Here is a 17178-nt window from a genome sequence, read left to right on the forward strand (position 1 = left end):
ACTTCAACAAATTAAGGTGATTATAACATCTAGCTTGTAGTTCATCAACCTCACATTAGTAGAGTCTTATTTTGAGTTTTAAAGACAACAAAACCCGGTTGGCTATATGGGATTACTTGACCAACAAGACAAACATCAAGAACAGATTCAGTGCAACTACATAGAATTTGTATCATTGATTTTAAAAAAATAATTGAAACGACTAAATCAACATTCCAACAAAGAAGATTCTTATACATGACTTTCCCCTTTTCTTTTTACAGATTAATACAAGCATTTAGCATTACATAGCCATTGACAACAATGAGCTATAGTGGAAAAACCAAGGTGCAATTCACCTAGGGCCAGAGAGCTCCATAGCTTCTACTATGAGTGAAGATTCCTCTATATAATCTGAGTATCTTTGAGGAGGGTTTTCGCAAGACCGAAACCTTGGTGTTTCAACCTTATGCGAAGCCTCCCATCTCTCGGCTAAGCCATCCCCTTCCAACATCTTTAATACTTCCGACATCTTGGGACGGTATGAAGGATTAAATTGTGTGCACAAGAGTGCAACCTGAACCATTTCTTCCAACTCAACCATGACAAAGTTGTCCTTAATATCTTTATCTACCATTTGACTCAATCTTCCATCATGGTGGAGCTTCTTAACCTGAAAGTTTTTTGATTCGCGAAAAAACAAAATAATTGTGATTGGAGAAGAGTAACTCATCTTTTAAACACAACTACTAAAAGAAGATTTAAAAAATGTTGTTTAAGTAGCCCATTTTTTGAATAACAGCTCCTATCTGTCAGCAAATATCTTGAGTATATCTTCTTCAGTTATGTTTTATCTAAGTTAAATTATCATTCCATCTCCAGTTATATTTTATTTTTATATTATCTCTTGTAACAACTTTATCTATTTAATAAATCTTAGGTCCAGCGCATACTTGACTTCAACGGTCTTCTAACTAATCCTAATACGATATTGCTCTATCACTATTAAAAAGAGAAGCACCAAAAATCTGATTAAAATTTCAAGGAACACAAGCTGTGTCATATGAGTGGAATTTTGTTCAGTACGCCAATAGATCATTCATTGTACAAAGCATTGTAAGTTGTGGAAATAAGTATACTTCTAGAATTATAAGTTTTATGTGCTAAACTAAGGAGAAAAGATATATATAGGAGAGAAGGAGGGTATACCCAATCAAGCATTACACCTTTCTGGTTTGCTGCTCGTCCAAAATCAACGGCCTTGTGACCTGTGATCAGCTCAAGCAGCAAGATTCCAAAGCCAAACACATCAGTCTTTTCTGATGACTGACCTGTGGATAGGTACTCTGGAGCAATGTGACCAACAGTACCACGCACAGCAGTGGTCACATGAGAATCTCTGTGATCCAGTAGCTTAGCTAAACCGAAATCACCAACAACTGCTTCAAAGTCTTCGTCTAGCAATATGTTGGCCGCTTTGACATCACGGTGAATAATTTTAGGGTCACATTGCTCATGCAAATAAACCAACCCTCTTGCTGTACCTAAAGCTATCCTCTTCCGTCTTGTCCAATCTAACGCTGGCTGACCATGAATGTAATCTGATATGTAAATCCAAAACCAAGGTTAAGTACATTTTCAAATGATCTTTGACTCTTGAGGAATTAGAGTAATTAACAATCCTAAGCAACTTAAGAAAACGGCTGTATAGCAAACAAAACATAAAACAGTAAGTGAGAAGAAAGACACTTGTATAGAAGACAAGCAATAGGTAATATGTGACTGAACAGTAACTTGGCATAAAAGTTCTCTCAAACAAGTGTGTGATAGCAGACTTTTTAAGCATGTTCAGCTAGTAAAGATAATCTGTGTTTATTTTACAATGCTAGTATAGAATGTAGGAAGCTAGGAAGGGATAATTTGGAATGCACATCAGACTCTTCATGATTCTACAGATGGTAGTACTAGGTCAGAGAGCTGGTCATCCCAGTATGCTGGTTATAAAATACAAAGAATGAGAAAGTTTCGATCAGAACAAGAAACACTTTTCTGTTTGATACTTAGTAGTAATGAAGTAGCGGTGGATGGAGGTCAAGAAGCCATGGAACATAAAGCATGCATCCTTCTCTTGTGGATATAATTGCAGTGAATATTGTTTTTATCGATGTGACGAAGTAAATGCATCCAATACATACATGATCAACTGACCATTTTGCATATTAAGTTCATTGGCTTAGATACAGGTAAGCTAAACAAATAGCAAGATTAACATTGGTACAGAAGATAAAACCAGCACTCATAATGAAAAATCCAATGAGCTAACCTTTTAATCTAGAGGCAACACTGCCATTAGACATATATGGATATACAAGGAGCCTTTCATTCTGAGTACTGCAAAACCCACAAAGCCTCAGAAGATTCCGGTGGACAGCCAAACTTATTGTCTCAACTTCAGTCTGAAATTGGATCTCACCACCAGCTGCATTATAGTCCTTCAACCTTTTGACAGCCACAATAGATCCATCATTCAAGGATGCCTTGTAAACTATTCCGAAGCCACCTCTTCCTAGAATATTCTTCGAGTTGAAATGGTTTGTTGCAGCTCGAAGCTCTTTGAATGAAAATCTTTTCAAATGACCAAGGCGCACCTCAGGGTCATATTGCTCTGCCAAGTTACAGAATTTTACTGAAAATGCATTGAATAAAGTATAGCCCAAAAGATTAAAAAAACACAACTATACTCCAGTATCAGATAACTGTAAACCAAATATCAAAGATCTTGGGGTATGCTTTAGAAATGACTAACCATTAACATCAAAAAATATCTGCTGGTTGTGTCTGTACCGCCACCAAACAAGAAACGCAACAACAATCACAACGACAAAAGCAGCCCCAAAGCTTGCACCAAAAGCAACTGCTACATGGTGGCCTTTTTTACCCGAGTCTGGTTGGCCTAGACAACCAAAATTACCACATCCAAGTATGTCATAATTTTTTTAGAAAAATGTAACGAAAATGTAGTAGAAAGATAGAAGTCTTTAACACCTCTTAGTGCGTCTGGTGGGAAGGAAAGTGGCTCTGGTAAAACAGTAGAACAGTTGCTTTCTTTTGGACCACAAATTAATGGGTTACCCACAATTCTGGAAGTAAACAATTGAGCAATAAATTACCTACGCCACTTTGTTGTAAACTTGAATATAGGACTTAAGACAACAGGAAACACAAAGTGAGCTTACTTTAATGTTCTTGCTGATATTCTTGGAAAGGATCCACTAAGATTATTGTATGAGAGGTCCCTACAAACATTTTCAATTCATAATAGTTAATATACCATTTAATATGGAGATATCAAAGCTTTAAATCTTCTCTTGAGGTTTTTGGGTATAACGAATGAAGCGGAAAAAATTGGAAAAAAAATTAGGGCTATAAGTTAATAAAGACCTACACAAGGGTTAGACCTCCGATGTTGCTAAGAGACTGAGGGCAGGCTCCTGTAAGGCTGTTATTATTCAACCTCCTAGAACGCAGAAGTGATGATTTAAATGAAATGAGAAACCCAATTTCATAATAAGACAGCATTGAAGCAAAGTATTAAGCTCAACTCAGCAGCAGTTAACATATCTGAGATATAAACACTTTGGAAACTTACAAATAATTCAGGTTCTTCAGGCCTCCAAAAGAACTCGGTATCTCACCACTAAATGTGTTACTGGAAAGGTCAAGTGTCTGAAGCTTTTCCAGGCTTCCTATTGCAGCGGGTATCCGGCCAGAAATGTCATTATTCTGAAGCAACCTGCGTAAGTGTGCAACTATTTAAGCATCGATGCAATTGGCTTTGCTTTGTCTGCTTATTCGGGAAGCATCAATATGTACAATTATTTGGGAAGCATGCATGAGTCTAAAGAACAAATTTGAAAAAGGATGGAGTCAACCAATAGGAACCCAGGAACTAATGCCAAAACTGAGATATGAAGAACCTTCACAAAAATTAGCATTGACTTACACAGATTGTAAGTTAGTAAGGTTTCCAATCCAAGGAGATAGTGTACCAGACAAATTCTGACTAGGCAATCCCCTGCTAAAAAATACTTTAAGTGAAAATCAAACTAGCAGAAGTTATTTGGTTCATTTTCATGAAGATATCTTTAAGCTTGTTTGCCACTTTCAAAAAATACTTAAAAATCTAAACAACTTACAATGCAGAAACATAGCCATCAGGAGTACAAGTAATCATCCTCCAGCTACATGGATCAACAGAATTACTATCCCAATTCTCCAGGACATTGTGTGGATCAACCAAGTTATTCTTTATTCCCATCAGAGCTACAACTGTTCAAGGAAGAAACAGAAGAGGACAACTTTCTTCAGAAAATTCTCTCATTTTTCAAGGACACAAATAATGATAAAAAAAGGATGAGGAAAAAAAAACACAAGGGAGGGCCTACCCTAAGAAATATAACCTGGGGAGGGGTATAAGGGGAAGGGAAATCAATATTATTAAGTTCTCTGCCACTATGTTATAGGTCATTAGGTGGTGCTTGGGTTCTTCAGGAAAACCAAAAGGAAGTAGCAAGTGAAAATGCAGCTACCAGGCCTAATTGTTTCCCAGCATAATTAAATTGACCAATATCATTTTACATTCTTTCTCTTCACAGGTTTAACCAAAGACCATAGTGAATAAAATGAAGAAAAATAACCCAAGAAAGTTAAAATTAACCTTCATAATTTATGCCAGAAGGAGAAAGAGCAGCAAAAGACACCTCCATCAGCATAAGAAGAAGCAAACACAGTAGCCAGAGAACTAACCCAGTAAGTTCCATACTCTACTCTCAATTCAGCAACTCTATGTTCCTTGAACAACTAGTAGTAGCTAGTGCTGAAAGCCACCTTAATTAACAATTGGACTCGACATTCTCACAAAGAAAGGTCAAGTCTGTATCACCTGATCCAAACAAGAGCCACTCTTTGGAATCAGATTCCCACTTTCACCAAAAACAGTAACTTTCCTAAAGAACCAATTCAATGAACACTAAACAAGCACACCCCAGATGCCAAGATTGCTTCTTTTCCACCACAGAAGCAACTTGGTAATGAAGAATTTGAATCCAACAAAGACAAATGAGCAGTGTATGATAACAACAGAGCAAAGCACTAAAAAAGAGCAAAACTTTAATAGAACTAGCAGAACTTGTAGCCTGAAATTCTGAGATCCTTGAGATATGTGAGCCCTTGGTTTTGGTTACTGTAATAAGGCTTGGACAATTCTCACTAGTTCATGTGAGTTTTGTCTTTGGTTTCTACCCCTTCTCTGTTGATTCCTCCACTACCATTATCTTCTTCTTACTTTACCAGTTGCAGAGAATAAAAAAGAGCTTAGGTGCAAGAAACATACTTACAACCAGGAACCAAACAACGGACAAAACAAAAAAAAGGCAAAGTGGACACAAATGTAGATGCATAACCAGTAACCAAAGTTTTACTACTTTTCTTAAAAAACAGTTCAAGGAATAATTGTAAAAAAAATGTTTTTCTTTGAATAAAAATACATATCACTTTTATGGTTAAAAATGTAGAAGTATTTTTTTAATTTCTAATTTTATTATATATGTGTTTGCTGTATTTTAAAATAATTTAATTGTTAAATTTTATCAATGTTTAAATTTATTCTTCATAATCTTAAGTTACAGAGCTAATTCCACTTTTATTTGGATACAGAGATTTAGACGTTGCTCTCATAATATAGTATTTTTAATATATATTTATTATCGATGCAAAAAAATTATTATTAATATATATAATTTATATCTATACATTATAATTAGATGAAAACAAAAACATTCTTATTGAGTTATACTATTTTTCTTAACACACTGCGCTAGCTCTTGTTAAACAATTCATTTTAAATTAGTATATATAGTATTGTTGGAATAAAAAATAAAGTGTGATTGATTGGTTGAAGTGAAGGTATGTGTGGGATTGATGAGAGAGAAGAAGGGGAATGGTATTTGGAGCAATAATGTAATGAAAAAATAAATAGGAAAAGTTGCTGGCAAGTTTTTGACAAGTCACGTGGTAGGATTGTCTCCCTCTTTGTTTGCTTTTGGCTTGAAAATATAACTTTATCAGAATTTGATAAATTCAATATCAATATGGGAACTATGAAACAAAACACATTCTGCTTTCACCACCAGAAGCGTGACCCACCACGCTAAACTGCGCCTCATGTTTACTTCATATAAATATCTACCTTCAATATGTGAAGATAATTGGTAAAAAAATAAAATTAGAATGATTATTCCAGATTAAGATATTGTCTCTCTATATAATAATGTCCATTAATTTTGCATAAATATAGAATCTATACAAAATTAACAGTTATATTTACAAAACAAAAAATTATGAACATGAGTTTTGATTAAAATTATAATATGTGTCTACCTTGTCAAACATTACCAAAAACCAATGAATATATCCAAGTTATTTAAATGGTTGATTTTACGTATGTACATATTAGGAAATTATACATTAATGCTTGCATTTTCAAATACACTAAGTCTATAGTCCTAAAGTGACAATGGTACATAACTGTGCAGAACTACACATGGATGGTCACGGTCTGTCTATAAATTAAATCTATATAATAGTACATGGAATGCATTATACCCTTTCTCTACATATAGCATTATTCCTTATATTTATCATGTGGCTATAAATTAAAACCACATTCCTCCTTTTCTTGCACATTCAGATTTCAGATACCAGTAGCAATGAGTAAGTACATAGTACATACATATCAAACATCACTTATTAAACAGTGGGAATTTCACTTTCTCTCCTCTCTATTTTTTATTTTTTTTTGGTAAAATCGTTTTTCTCTTTTATTTTTGGTAACAGGACATAAGATGTGATGCAATGTTAATGATGACACTTGCTTAAAAATAGTAATTTACTTATGTAATTATATAATTGACGGAAAGAAAGCAAGGGTGAGCTAAAATACGCCTAGGGTGCAGGGGCGGGAAAGAAAAGAGACATGGTTATTCTTTATTGGATAGCGTGAGATTGGAATCTCTAAAATGCCGACATCCACTCATGCCTTCGCCTGTATGGCCCTTTTTTGGATTATACTGTTTTCATTCCTTTTTTATCCTCATTTTTTTCTAAATTATTTTTATTATAACATTTAAAATTTACTATTAATTACTTTAAAATTATCATGAAATATGTTTATTATAATATATTTATATATTTTTAATATATATTTTTTTAAAGAGATTGATATTTATGAAATTTCAGTTTGTAAGATATTTTATATTATTTTAGTTAATTGTTATTATTATTAACTCTTAAATAACTAAAGTTATATATATATATATATATATAAATAATGGATTATGTTAATTGTGTAAAAGCTGTCAGACATATTAAACTTTCATTTGAAATATATAAATCTTTAACGTTACTTTTCACTATAAGTTTCTTATAAAATGTCGGTTTAGTTGTATAATAATATACTAAATTTTCAAATTGATAAAAAATGTTATTGAGAAGACAATCATATACCCAAAATGAATTAGTTCATTACATATAAAGTGAGAGAATGTTTTTAGTTAAATAAAAAAACTTCTTCAAATATCTGTTTTTAGGTATTATCTATGTTTATATTATATCCGATTAAAAATTAAAATAATTTATTTGCAGCATCATGTTATCAAAAGTTGTTCAACAGTACTTACAAGATCTAACAAAAGTAATATGAAAAGTTAGTATATAGGTGTTATTGGATTTGCTGGATGTGTGATTAATATGAAGCAATATTCCATTTAACTTTATTCTTTATATATTAATATTAATATATCAAATTGGAACATTTTGTATCCAACTTCATATGATTAATTGAATGGCATCATATCTCTACCTCTAATGATATAAGGAATATCACACACTTATTTTCTCAATTTATATTCAAGCACACTGTATACGAGTTTATCCTAAAATTTATAGTAAAAACATAATAATAAGTCTTCTTAATTAGTTGGTAATTAGTCTTGTACTTACAAAATTAACATCATAATAGTAAGAGTATTAGGAATTATAGTTAAACAAGGTAAATTGGGTTCTTACTTCAAAACCCATCATATTTCTTTCTGGATCTTCACACACACATACATATATCACCCTATGATAATTGCCACCTGATTCATGTTAGAATGATGAGTTAAAAAATGTAATATTTATATATTGTTAGTATAAAGATTTATACATAGACAATATATTATCTACAATTCATTTATATTTAAAAGTCAATAATAATTAAACATAAATAATGAATGATGTATTAATAATATAAAAAATTATTACACTATCGGTGTATCAGTGTTTCAGTTAAATCTTTTTCACTCATTTTAATTTTAGACACATGCTTGCGTTGAATTAGCATTTAGCCACCTATCTTGACATATTTTTCTTCAAAACTGAAATCATCATATGGTTAATTAATAATATTAACCAACGGAATATATGCATTTTTTATCTAACACTAAAAATGTATTTTTCAGTTATTTTCCTCAGTGCAGTTTCTCTGTTTTTATGCATACACGTGCACTAGACAGATTTTTGTTTGTCCCTTAAAAGATAAGGTGGTAGTGTGGTACAATGTGGTTGGGAGCCAACCACAACAGCTTTTCCTATTAGGCACAGCTACTAGTTGGGGGAGTTTAATAATTCATATTTTTAAGAAAAATATGCAATTAGTAGTTGTTTAATAACATCGGAGAGATTAATTAATACACACAATCATAATGTTTGAAATGCCCAATACTTTATAAACCCAACTCCAAGGGCATTTTTGTCGCATTGGGAAAGCTGAATATTCCTTACTGTATTTTTAAGTTTTAACTTTGCTTTAAAGTTTAAACAAGTGGAATGTGGTCAATACAACTCAGAGAAACACCAATCCAAGGTCCGAGCTTCGGGAATTGAAAGTGGAAAATGGTATAATGTCTTAAAGTATGTCTTAAACCAATAATAATGATAAAGAAAATAGAAAATAATGAATACTTAATTTTTTATCTTACATAATATATTTTCATTAGTTTAGTAGATGATTTAGAATATACTTAGGACAACATATCATTATCTGGAAAATGCATATTTGAGATCAACCACTAGAGGATTACATCTCCCCTTTATACTAACCATAAATCAAATTGTTAATGGTATATTAATAATTTTAAAATAAATATATAGTGGTGAGAGTATTATAAGTTGCTACTCATATAAATTTAGGTCATTATGTCTAAACTATTGAACAATATTTGTTCCTTAACCTCAGTACTAAGGTCTAAGTACAAGACTACAAGGAGTTAAAATGTATTAAAAATGTATTGCTAGTAACATATTAAATGTTTATTTTTTTTCTAAAAATATATGTTTTGTACAAATATACCCACATTCCTATACAAGCACTGAAGAGGACCATAAGATTTGATTGCAAAACTTTAAAGCAAGATACCTATAACTACTTATGAAAGATACTCAACTCATGCCACTCCTACCCTAAAGATCCCTCAAAAGTCAGCATATTACTCTACAACAGAATGAAGGGGTGTGGTATCCACCACTTATAGAAAGGCTATTCAAGGTTTTCCAAGTAAGAGCTATCCATTTTTAAGTGTGCTGTATTTTATATGTTATTGTATTATATTTGATGGGGAGGATCCTTACTCCCATTTTTCATTATGCCCACTTTACTTCAGTTCCTAAAACATCATTAGCGTTTAAAGGAACAATCCCTTGAAACCTGAGTTCAGGAAAATGCAATGCTTTTTTTGATACAGGCCTCGTCTTCAAATATTTGAGCCTCGAAGCCCGAAGTAAAATAGGCCCGAAATTCATCTAACACTTTTATCCGAACCAAACATTAGTAATATTTTAGGACATCCCAAAATATTACTAATGTTTACAAGTCCTGGGTATAATAATCAACCTCACTAAAATCACCATACAAATGTGAACACCAAATCTGTAAGCTTCACGATGCGGTACAACGCTCTTCGAATTATCAAATTTCAGACCCGGAAAAGAAATCCAAAAACAGATAAATATGGTAAACTTTTCCAACACTAATTATTTTTGTTATTTTCCTTAACCAATCCTCATACACATCACTAGTTAAAGCAACACAAACCATTATTTTAAGAAGAATGATCCTAAGAGGAAATTTATTCTTTATATTTTTGTTTTGTTGTATATAAAATAATAAAAGTATCACAACATATTATTTTAAATACATTTTATGATTTATACATTTTCCAAAATGAAACTTTTTATTTATTATTATTATTATCAAAAGTATCTCTTGACCATTTAAGGGTAATGAACTAATCTCTTTCAAGTTTTGTGGTTGCTCCTACCAACAAGTATCACCACAGAAATTATACTCTTGACATTTTAATCATCAGAACATTCTCCTACTAAACCAAAACTTTGGCCGTAAACCTTCCTTATTATAGAAACACTAAAAAACACATTATAGTGAGAAGAAAGTTTAAAGCATTAGTAATATTATCATACTAAATCCTCATACTAATCATTTTATTCACAACAAACAACAAAGAGAGATATGTCACTTAAATCAATCACTAATAAATAAAATATCATTTTATGACATATGTCATTTTCTTATGATTATGAGGATTAGTGTGATGATATATTATTTTCCTTAAAATATTTTATCCAATCACGTTACTTTCATGCAAATTCCCACTTTCCCTTAGAAGATTCTGGAAGCACACATCAGCACCACTTAACACCACCCTCTTCATCCGTGTCCTCTCGTTCACAGCAACATTCTTCACACTCTTCCACTCACTCGCGCCACCATTCACAACCTCACACATCATCACCTCCTTCCCCTTAATCGAGTTCCACACGTACACAAAATCCCCAACCCAAGTCACCACAACCGAACCCAAACCAAACTCCGAACCTCCCATTACCTTCTCCACCATCTCCTTCGGCATCTCACTCAATTCCTCCATCACCGTTCCCGAACCTAATTCTCCCTCCACTACCCAAATCTTCACCCCCTTCACGTTCTCCCCTTCCTCCACAATTCCCACCACCGCCAATCGCTTCCTTAGGGTTCCAGTGACGCAGAACATCACGCTCTGATCGGGTCGCAGATCGAACGGTCCGTTCCAGAGATTAGCAATGGGATTGAAAGTGTATGTCATGCCGGAATATTTCTCCGTCAGGTACATGGTGTCTCCGACGACTGCGACGGAGAGCCACGTTGATGCTGTTGAGCCTTTAAGCAGCTCTGGCATGGATTGACACGTGGCCCACGCGTTTTTCACTATGTCGTATGCCTCCACCGCGAGCGGGTCGTCCTCGAAGTCACACGCGCCGCCTGCTATTACTATATGATTCCCCACGCACGCAACGATGGGGTCCGTGCGCCACACGGTAGGTGGTGGCGCGTGGTGCCATTTGAGATGGAGGGGATCGAGGGAGAATGCGAACTCGGCGGGGGAGAGAGTGTAGAGGAGAGTGGAGTGGGATGATCGAACGGCTGAGGCATGCTTTATTGCCATCGACGGTTTTTGTTTAATCTCCAGCCACACGTGTGAGCGAGGGTCGTACGCGTGAGTTGTGATCAGGTGAGGGGCGCGTGGGCACTGAGTGAGGATAATGAGCCATGGCTTGATTGGATTAACGTGGGCGAGGGAGGAGAACACCGCACGCTTCCAGGATTTTGACGCGTGATAAACAGCCAAAAGGTGAACGAGTGGCACGTGCGAGAAAATGGCCTCTAATATGTCTCCGTGAAATGGTGTTTCTTGAAAATCTCTTACTTCCATAATGTGTTTTGTGTTTTTTTAAGGATGAGAGGAAAAGAATGGATTTGAGAGATTTATAAGGTGTGGGAAAAGATAATTGAAAGAGTAGTTGGGTCCATAAATGTCCAATCGGTAAGTCACACCTCATATGTTTTAGATAGTGAACTGGTTGAATGATAATATTCTATAACTATTGTTTATCCCTAACCTTTATATATTCTATAATTAGTTTTCATAGACTATTTCTTTTATAATTACCCCCTAAATTTTTTTAGTCAGTGGAATTGGTTCATATATTATTAAATTAATCATAGACAATAAACGGGCGTTGGTTCAAGTGGTACATGTTTGATTCCCCTTAAGCAAGAACTCGGGTTTGAGTCTTGTGGATGGAAAAAATGTCCGTTAGGAGAGTTAGCCCCACTTACCTGTGGATGTACCCGGCTCGGACATGATTGCCTTCAGTACGAGAATACGTGTGGGAAACCAAAAAAAATTAATCATAAACATTTACTACTAGCAATATAATAATGTATATTAGCCAACATAAATATATGAAGAAAATCATCATTAAAATATAAAATTGATTCAGAAGAAAAAAATGTTAATTTTAGAGTTGAAAATCATGAACGTAATAATATCCTTATATATGGTAATAAAATAGTATTGATGTAAGTATGAAACAGAGATTAAAAATGCATTCATTACTATGAATTTAAAATTATATTTATGTGGTGATTAATTTATATAAAATTTAAGGTATTTTTATATAGATTTCATTATTTTCATAACCAATGATGAACGTACAACTTTTTTAAAAAATGTGTTAAAAACGGGATCAAAATTTATATATTATCCCGTTCCCATTAAAACCGTTTAGCACCACTCAACAAAAACCGTTTAGCACCACTCAACAAAAACCGTTTAGCACTTTAGCCCCACGCACCAACTTCGGGGATTCCTTCATGATTGACTTCCTTTTACTTTAATCAATCCCAAAAGTGATACTTCGAATCAATTGAGTTCGTGAGGATATTACATTTGTTGTTTAGTTTATGTCATTTTATGTGTTATAAGTTTATGATTGGTCAAAAAAATACTTAATAATTAAATTTTAATTTAAATCTATTTTTTATGATTAATCACAAGTCCATGACACATTGAATGACATAAATTATGAGACAACAAATGTATACCCACATATTAGGCTACATGAATAAGTCTTTTTTCAAATAGGACTCCACTGTATTATATATGATGAAATTATAATTAATAATTCTCAAATTTATCAAAAATAACTATATTAATGTCTCAAAATTATTCATCTATTCATTTATGGGAAATTAAAAAAGTTGATTGTTTGTTTAGTCATCTACTCTAAAAGGTGTTACTTCCTTTGGAATAGCATAAAAAGAGGATAAAGATAGTGAGATGAAAGAAGTTGAAGAAAAATATCATATTTCTTTATAAAATGAAGTGGATAAATCAAGTTATGCTGATTAAACAAATGAAGCCAACGGTTAATCAATAATTTTGAAATAAATAAACTTGGATATATCAAAATTATTAGTAGGCCTTATTGTAAGCTAATTTTCTCATATATATTGCACTCAACTATATAGACTAGGATATGAGAAATTATTACATAATATAATAGTCTCATAAATTTGGAATAAATGTATTTAACTTTAAATTATTAATACATTATAATGTTAAGAATATGGATCATAAACTATTCAATAATTTATCCTTTCCTAGAGCCTACGATGATGATAGTGAAATTTGAATGCAATTATCTTGTGGCAGCAACTTACAGACCAAAGACGATGGTACAAAAAGGGAAGAGTTGGGCAGTGATGGTGAACATGACAAAATTGATAGTAAAGAAGTTATTATAAAGGCATGGACAGGATCATGAATGATGGTGACACATGTTTTATTTATTATTGGGAATAAATACAAAAGGCAATAATAATAATTTAAGAATTGTTAATTGAGATTTTACTTTGGATATAATAGAATTTTTTCTATAAGCACTAGCGTTTTAACCTGCTTCGCTATCATTTATAATGTATAGTTTGTATGTTGTCAAACATAATATTTTGTGTTAAATATTTGTAATATACAATTGAATTTATTTGATTGGTGTAATGTTCTACATTAAAGACTAATAATTATAATGTAAGAATAAAAAATAATTAACAAAATAATATGAATATATATTAGGTGGAGAGGAACATTAAGTTATATATGATTTTTTTTGTAAAAATTAAAATATAGTGAGAGCAAAGTAGGGAGAACTACAAATTACACCATGATGGTGGTTATTTTGGGTTTCATCTAAAAATGAATTCCTACTTGATTTTTTCAGTACAAATTTTTTATCTAATTAAAATTATATATTACTTTTATTTAAAAATCAATTATAAATAACGTATAAATATTGAATGGTACAATATAAAAAAATATATCGAAAATGCATTGACGTTAAATTCTCTAGTAATAAAAATTATATGTAATACTATTCTTATGAAAGTAGGATGTTAGCCACACAACCAAGAAACTAACCGCTTTTAGATAAATGCAATATGAATGGGCATCTATATTCAGTTGGATATTATAAAATTCTTACTAGCACGCATTAAACACATAATAAACCAATGGAACCATCATCTATTCCTAATATTTATTATGTTGTTTTATGTTATTATTACATTGAAATACTTGAGTCGCTAGTGGCTTATAAAGGTCAAAATGAATACGGGTTTTGTATTGATTTTCAAATGAGAGTGTCAGTCTGGGACTTCAACAAAGAAATCTTTTGAATGCATTCAACATGGTTTATATCAATCACTTTTTTTCTGTGTACATATATCTTGGCTTGTCCTGAATCTTATAAGATGTGTATCTAAATTAATTATATTATTTTTACAATAAATGATAAATGGATTTAATTTTTTAGGAACTTAAATCCAATTATTTTTTATATCAATTTTGCAATGAGTTTTAAAAGAACTTATACTTTACTCACCTTATCATATCTTATTTCAATTATACATCAGTCATGTGATAATATAAAACAATTATTATTATGATCAATAAAATATCAAACAATTTATACGTATATAGATAATCATTAATATCACAATTAATTTAAAAAAGAATAAAAAATAATAACATATTTATCCTACACTAATTTTTAATATAAAAACATTTGAACCCTCATAAAATGTGACACCGTAAGGGAACTCAAATGTTGATAGTAAATACACAAAGTATAGCTGAAAGAATCCTGTAATTTGTATTATGTAAATGTGTGGGTTTCTTACAATGATGAGGACCAACACTTAGATGATGTTGGTGTTGTAGGAATAGTAAATAGAAACAAGAAGAAATAGAAGATTGCAGAAGAAGAATCCCATAGAGTGGGCCAAAGAAGAAGAATTGGTTAGTACTTTTTTTCTCCTCTTCTTTTCCTTTTTTCCTTCCTTCTTTTCCCATACATAATCTCTCAATGCTTTAGTGGTGACTTTCTTTCTCTTACTCCTCTGGCTCAACTTGATTTCCTCACCACTTAACACGTGTCTCAGTTGTGTAACAGAATTAGCACGCCTTGTATTTGCCACCTATTGTTCGTTATGTGTAACATTTCCTCACCCATCGAAATCAACATTTTCCTCAAGGTTGAAGTTAGAATAATCAGCTTTTATGGATGATAGGTCCTCCCAAGTAGTTTTAGGAGGTTACAATATGTCCCATTGTACTAGAATTTGGGAAATTCGACCAGCTCCACGTAAAATTATACGAGACTACAACACCTTGGATGGTTGGACAATAGGGCCCAAGGCATCTGTTAGCAATGGTAGAGGAACATATTGTTATAGATTGTCACCTTTGCATGCCTTTAACAAGGACACATGAAAAACCGGATGGATTTTGGTAGCCGACGAAAGCAGTAATTTGTAAGCCACTAATCCAACCTTCTGTATTACTGGAAACAGACCAAAATAGTGGAGTCCCAATTTCTGGTTCTTTCGCAAGGTGACTGAATGCTACCTATAAGGTTGAAGTTTAACAAGAACAAGGTCCCATATTTTAAATTCCAGTGCTAAACTTTTTTTGTCTGCATATTTCTTCATGTGGTGTTGAGCCTTGAGCAAGTTTCTTTTCAACTGATTGAGAACAACATCGCGTTGCAATAATACTTCTTGCAGCGAAGAAGGGTCTTGTAGGTCTAGGGAATACTTGGTTATTGTGGGGGGTTTACGCCCGTAAACTGCCAGAAAAGGGGTCATACTATTGCTGGTTTGGAATGCCATATTGTACCAAAATTCAGCCCATGAGAGTAACTTATTCCAGTTTTTTGGATTCTCAATCGTGAAACATCTCAAGTACATTTCCACACATTTATTTAGTGTCTCAGATTGCCCGTCGGGTTGGGGTGGTATGCTGTACTCATGGCCAATGTTGTGTCACTCAACTTAAACAAGTGTTGCCAAAAATTGCTTATAAAAACTCTATCCCGATCCGAGACAATCGACTTTGACATCCCATGTAAACGAACAATATAATGCATAAAGAGTTCAGATACCTTGTAGCTGGTATAATCAGTCTTTAATGGGGCAAAGTGACCTTATTTAGATAAACGGTCTACTACCACTATAATCATTGTAAAGCCATCGGAAGGAGGTAAGCCGACAATAAAATCCGTAGATATATCCTCCCATATGCGCTCTGGAATTGGGAGTGGTTGAAGTAGTCCCCCAAGCAAGGAAGTATTGTTTTTGACTTGTTGACATAACAAACACTGTTGGACAAATGTTTTCATATCCTGCTGCATACCATACTAATAAAACTGGGACGAAATTCTAGCCATTGTCCTAGCTATTCCTGCATGCCCACCAATTGGTGAAGCATGGAATTCAGTCAGTACCTGTTGTATAGGAGAATGCTTGGGAGGAAGGACCAAGCGTTTTTTCCAGTACAACAAGTGATTATGAGCTGTGTAATGTGGGTTAGGAGAGTTTCCTTGAGTACATGAGTCCAGTAGGTGGGACAATTTAGAATCAGCAACAATTGCTTCACGCAATTTAGGAATAATGTCCCATTGTGGTGCTGAGATAGCCAGGAATAATGATCTTAAGAGGGCATCTGTAACAATATTGTCACAACCCTGCTTCCATGTCGTCCAGTTGAAGCAATAGATATTGTTTGTTTGGACAACGATGTGTGAGGGAAAACTGTTCGTCACAAGTGTAACATAGACCCTTGTCGCGTCGCAGTTGCAGTTCGATGGGTGTGTGTTACTCCTCTGGCTCAGCTTGATTTCCTCACCACCTAACACGTGTCCCAGCTG

General features: G+C 33.3%; 2 protein-coding genes and 1 long non-coding RNA gene across 4 annotated transcripts; all 3 read right to left on the reverse strand.

Annotated features, from left to right (window-relative positions):
• Positions 152 to 15936, reverse strand: LOC109349184. The gene is made up of 2 exons (XR_002107929.1): positions 15905 to 15936; positions 152 to 308 (listed from the first exon to the last, which is right to left on the reverse strand). It is a non-coding gene; the product is annotated as an uncharacterized LOC109349184 (long non-coding RNA).
• LOC109349178 (protein NSP-INTERACTING KINASE 3-like) lies at positions 221 to 5382 on the reverse strand. Of its 2 annotated transcripts, none has more exons than XM_019589883.1 (11): positions 4697 to 5382; positions 4176 to 4308; positions 3983 to 4057; positions 3629 to 3772; positions 3425 to 3496; positions 3216 to 3275; positions 3025 to 3119; positions 2786 to 2932; positions 2303 to 2644; positions 1189 to 1580; positions 221 to 652 (listed from the first exon to the last, which is right to left on the reverse strand). In XM_019589883.1, the coding sequence occupies exons 1-11, from the start codon at positions 4797 to 4799 to the stop codon at positions 335 to 337; spliced, it is 1881 nt and encodes a 626-aa protein (XP_019445428.1). In that variant the 5' UTR covers positions 4800 to 5382; the 3' UTR covers positions 221 to 334. The 2 variants fall into 2 exon arrangements, with proteins under 2 accessions (XP_019445428.1, XP_019445429.1); XM_019589884.1 differs by having other exon boundaries at positions 3983 to 4054; positions 4697 to 5380.
• LOC109349182 (F-box/kelch-repeat protein At1g23390-like) lies at positions 10468 to 11995 on the reverse strand. The gene is made up of 2 exons (XM_019589891.1): positions 10712 to 11995; positions 10468 to 10538 (listed from the first exon to the last, which is right to left on the reverse strand). The coding sequence occupies exon 1, from the start codon at positions 11841 to 11843 to the stop codon at positions 10713 to 10715; it is 1131 nt and encodes a 376-aa protein (XP_019445436.1). The 5' UTR covers positions 11844 to 11995; the 3' UTR covers positions 10468 to 10538; position 10712.

This window comes from Lupinus angustifolius, chromosome LG06 (assembly GCF_001865875.1).
Source record: "Lupinus angustifolius cultivar Tanjil chromosome LG06, LupAngTanjil_v1.0, whole genome shotgun sequence".
Lineage (NCBI taxonomy): Eukaryota > Viridiplantae > Streptophyta > Magnoliopsida > Fabales > Fabaceae > Lupinus > Lupinus angustifolius.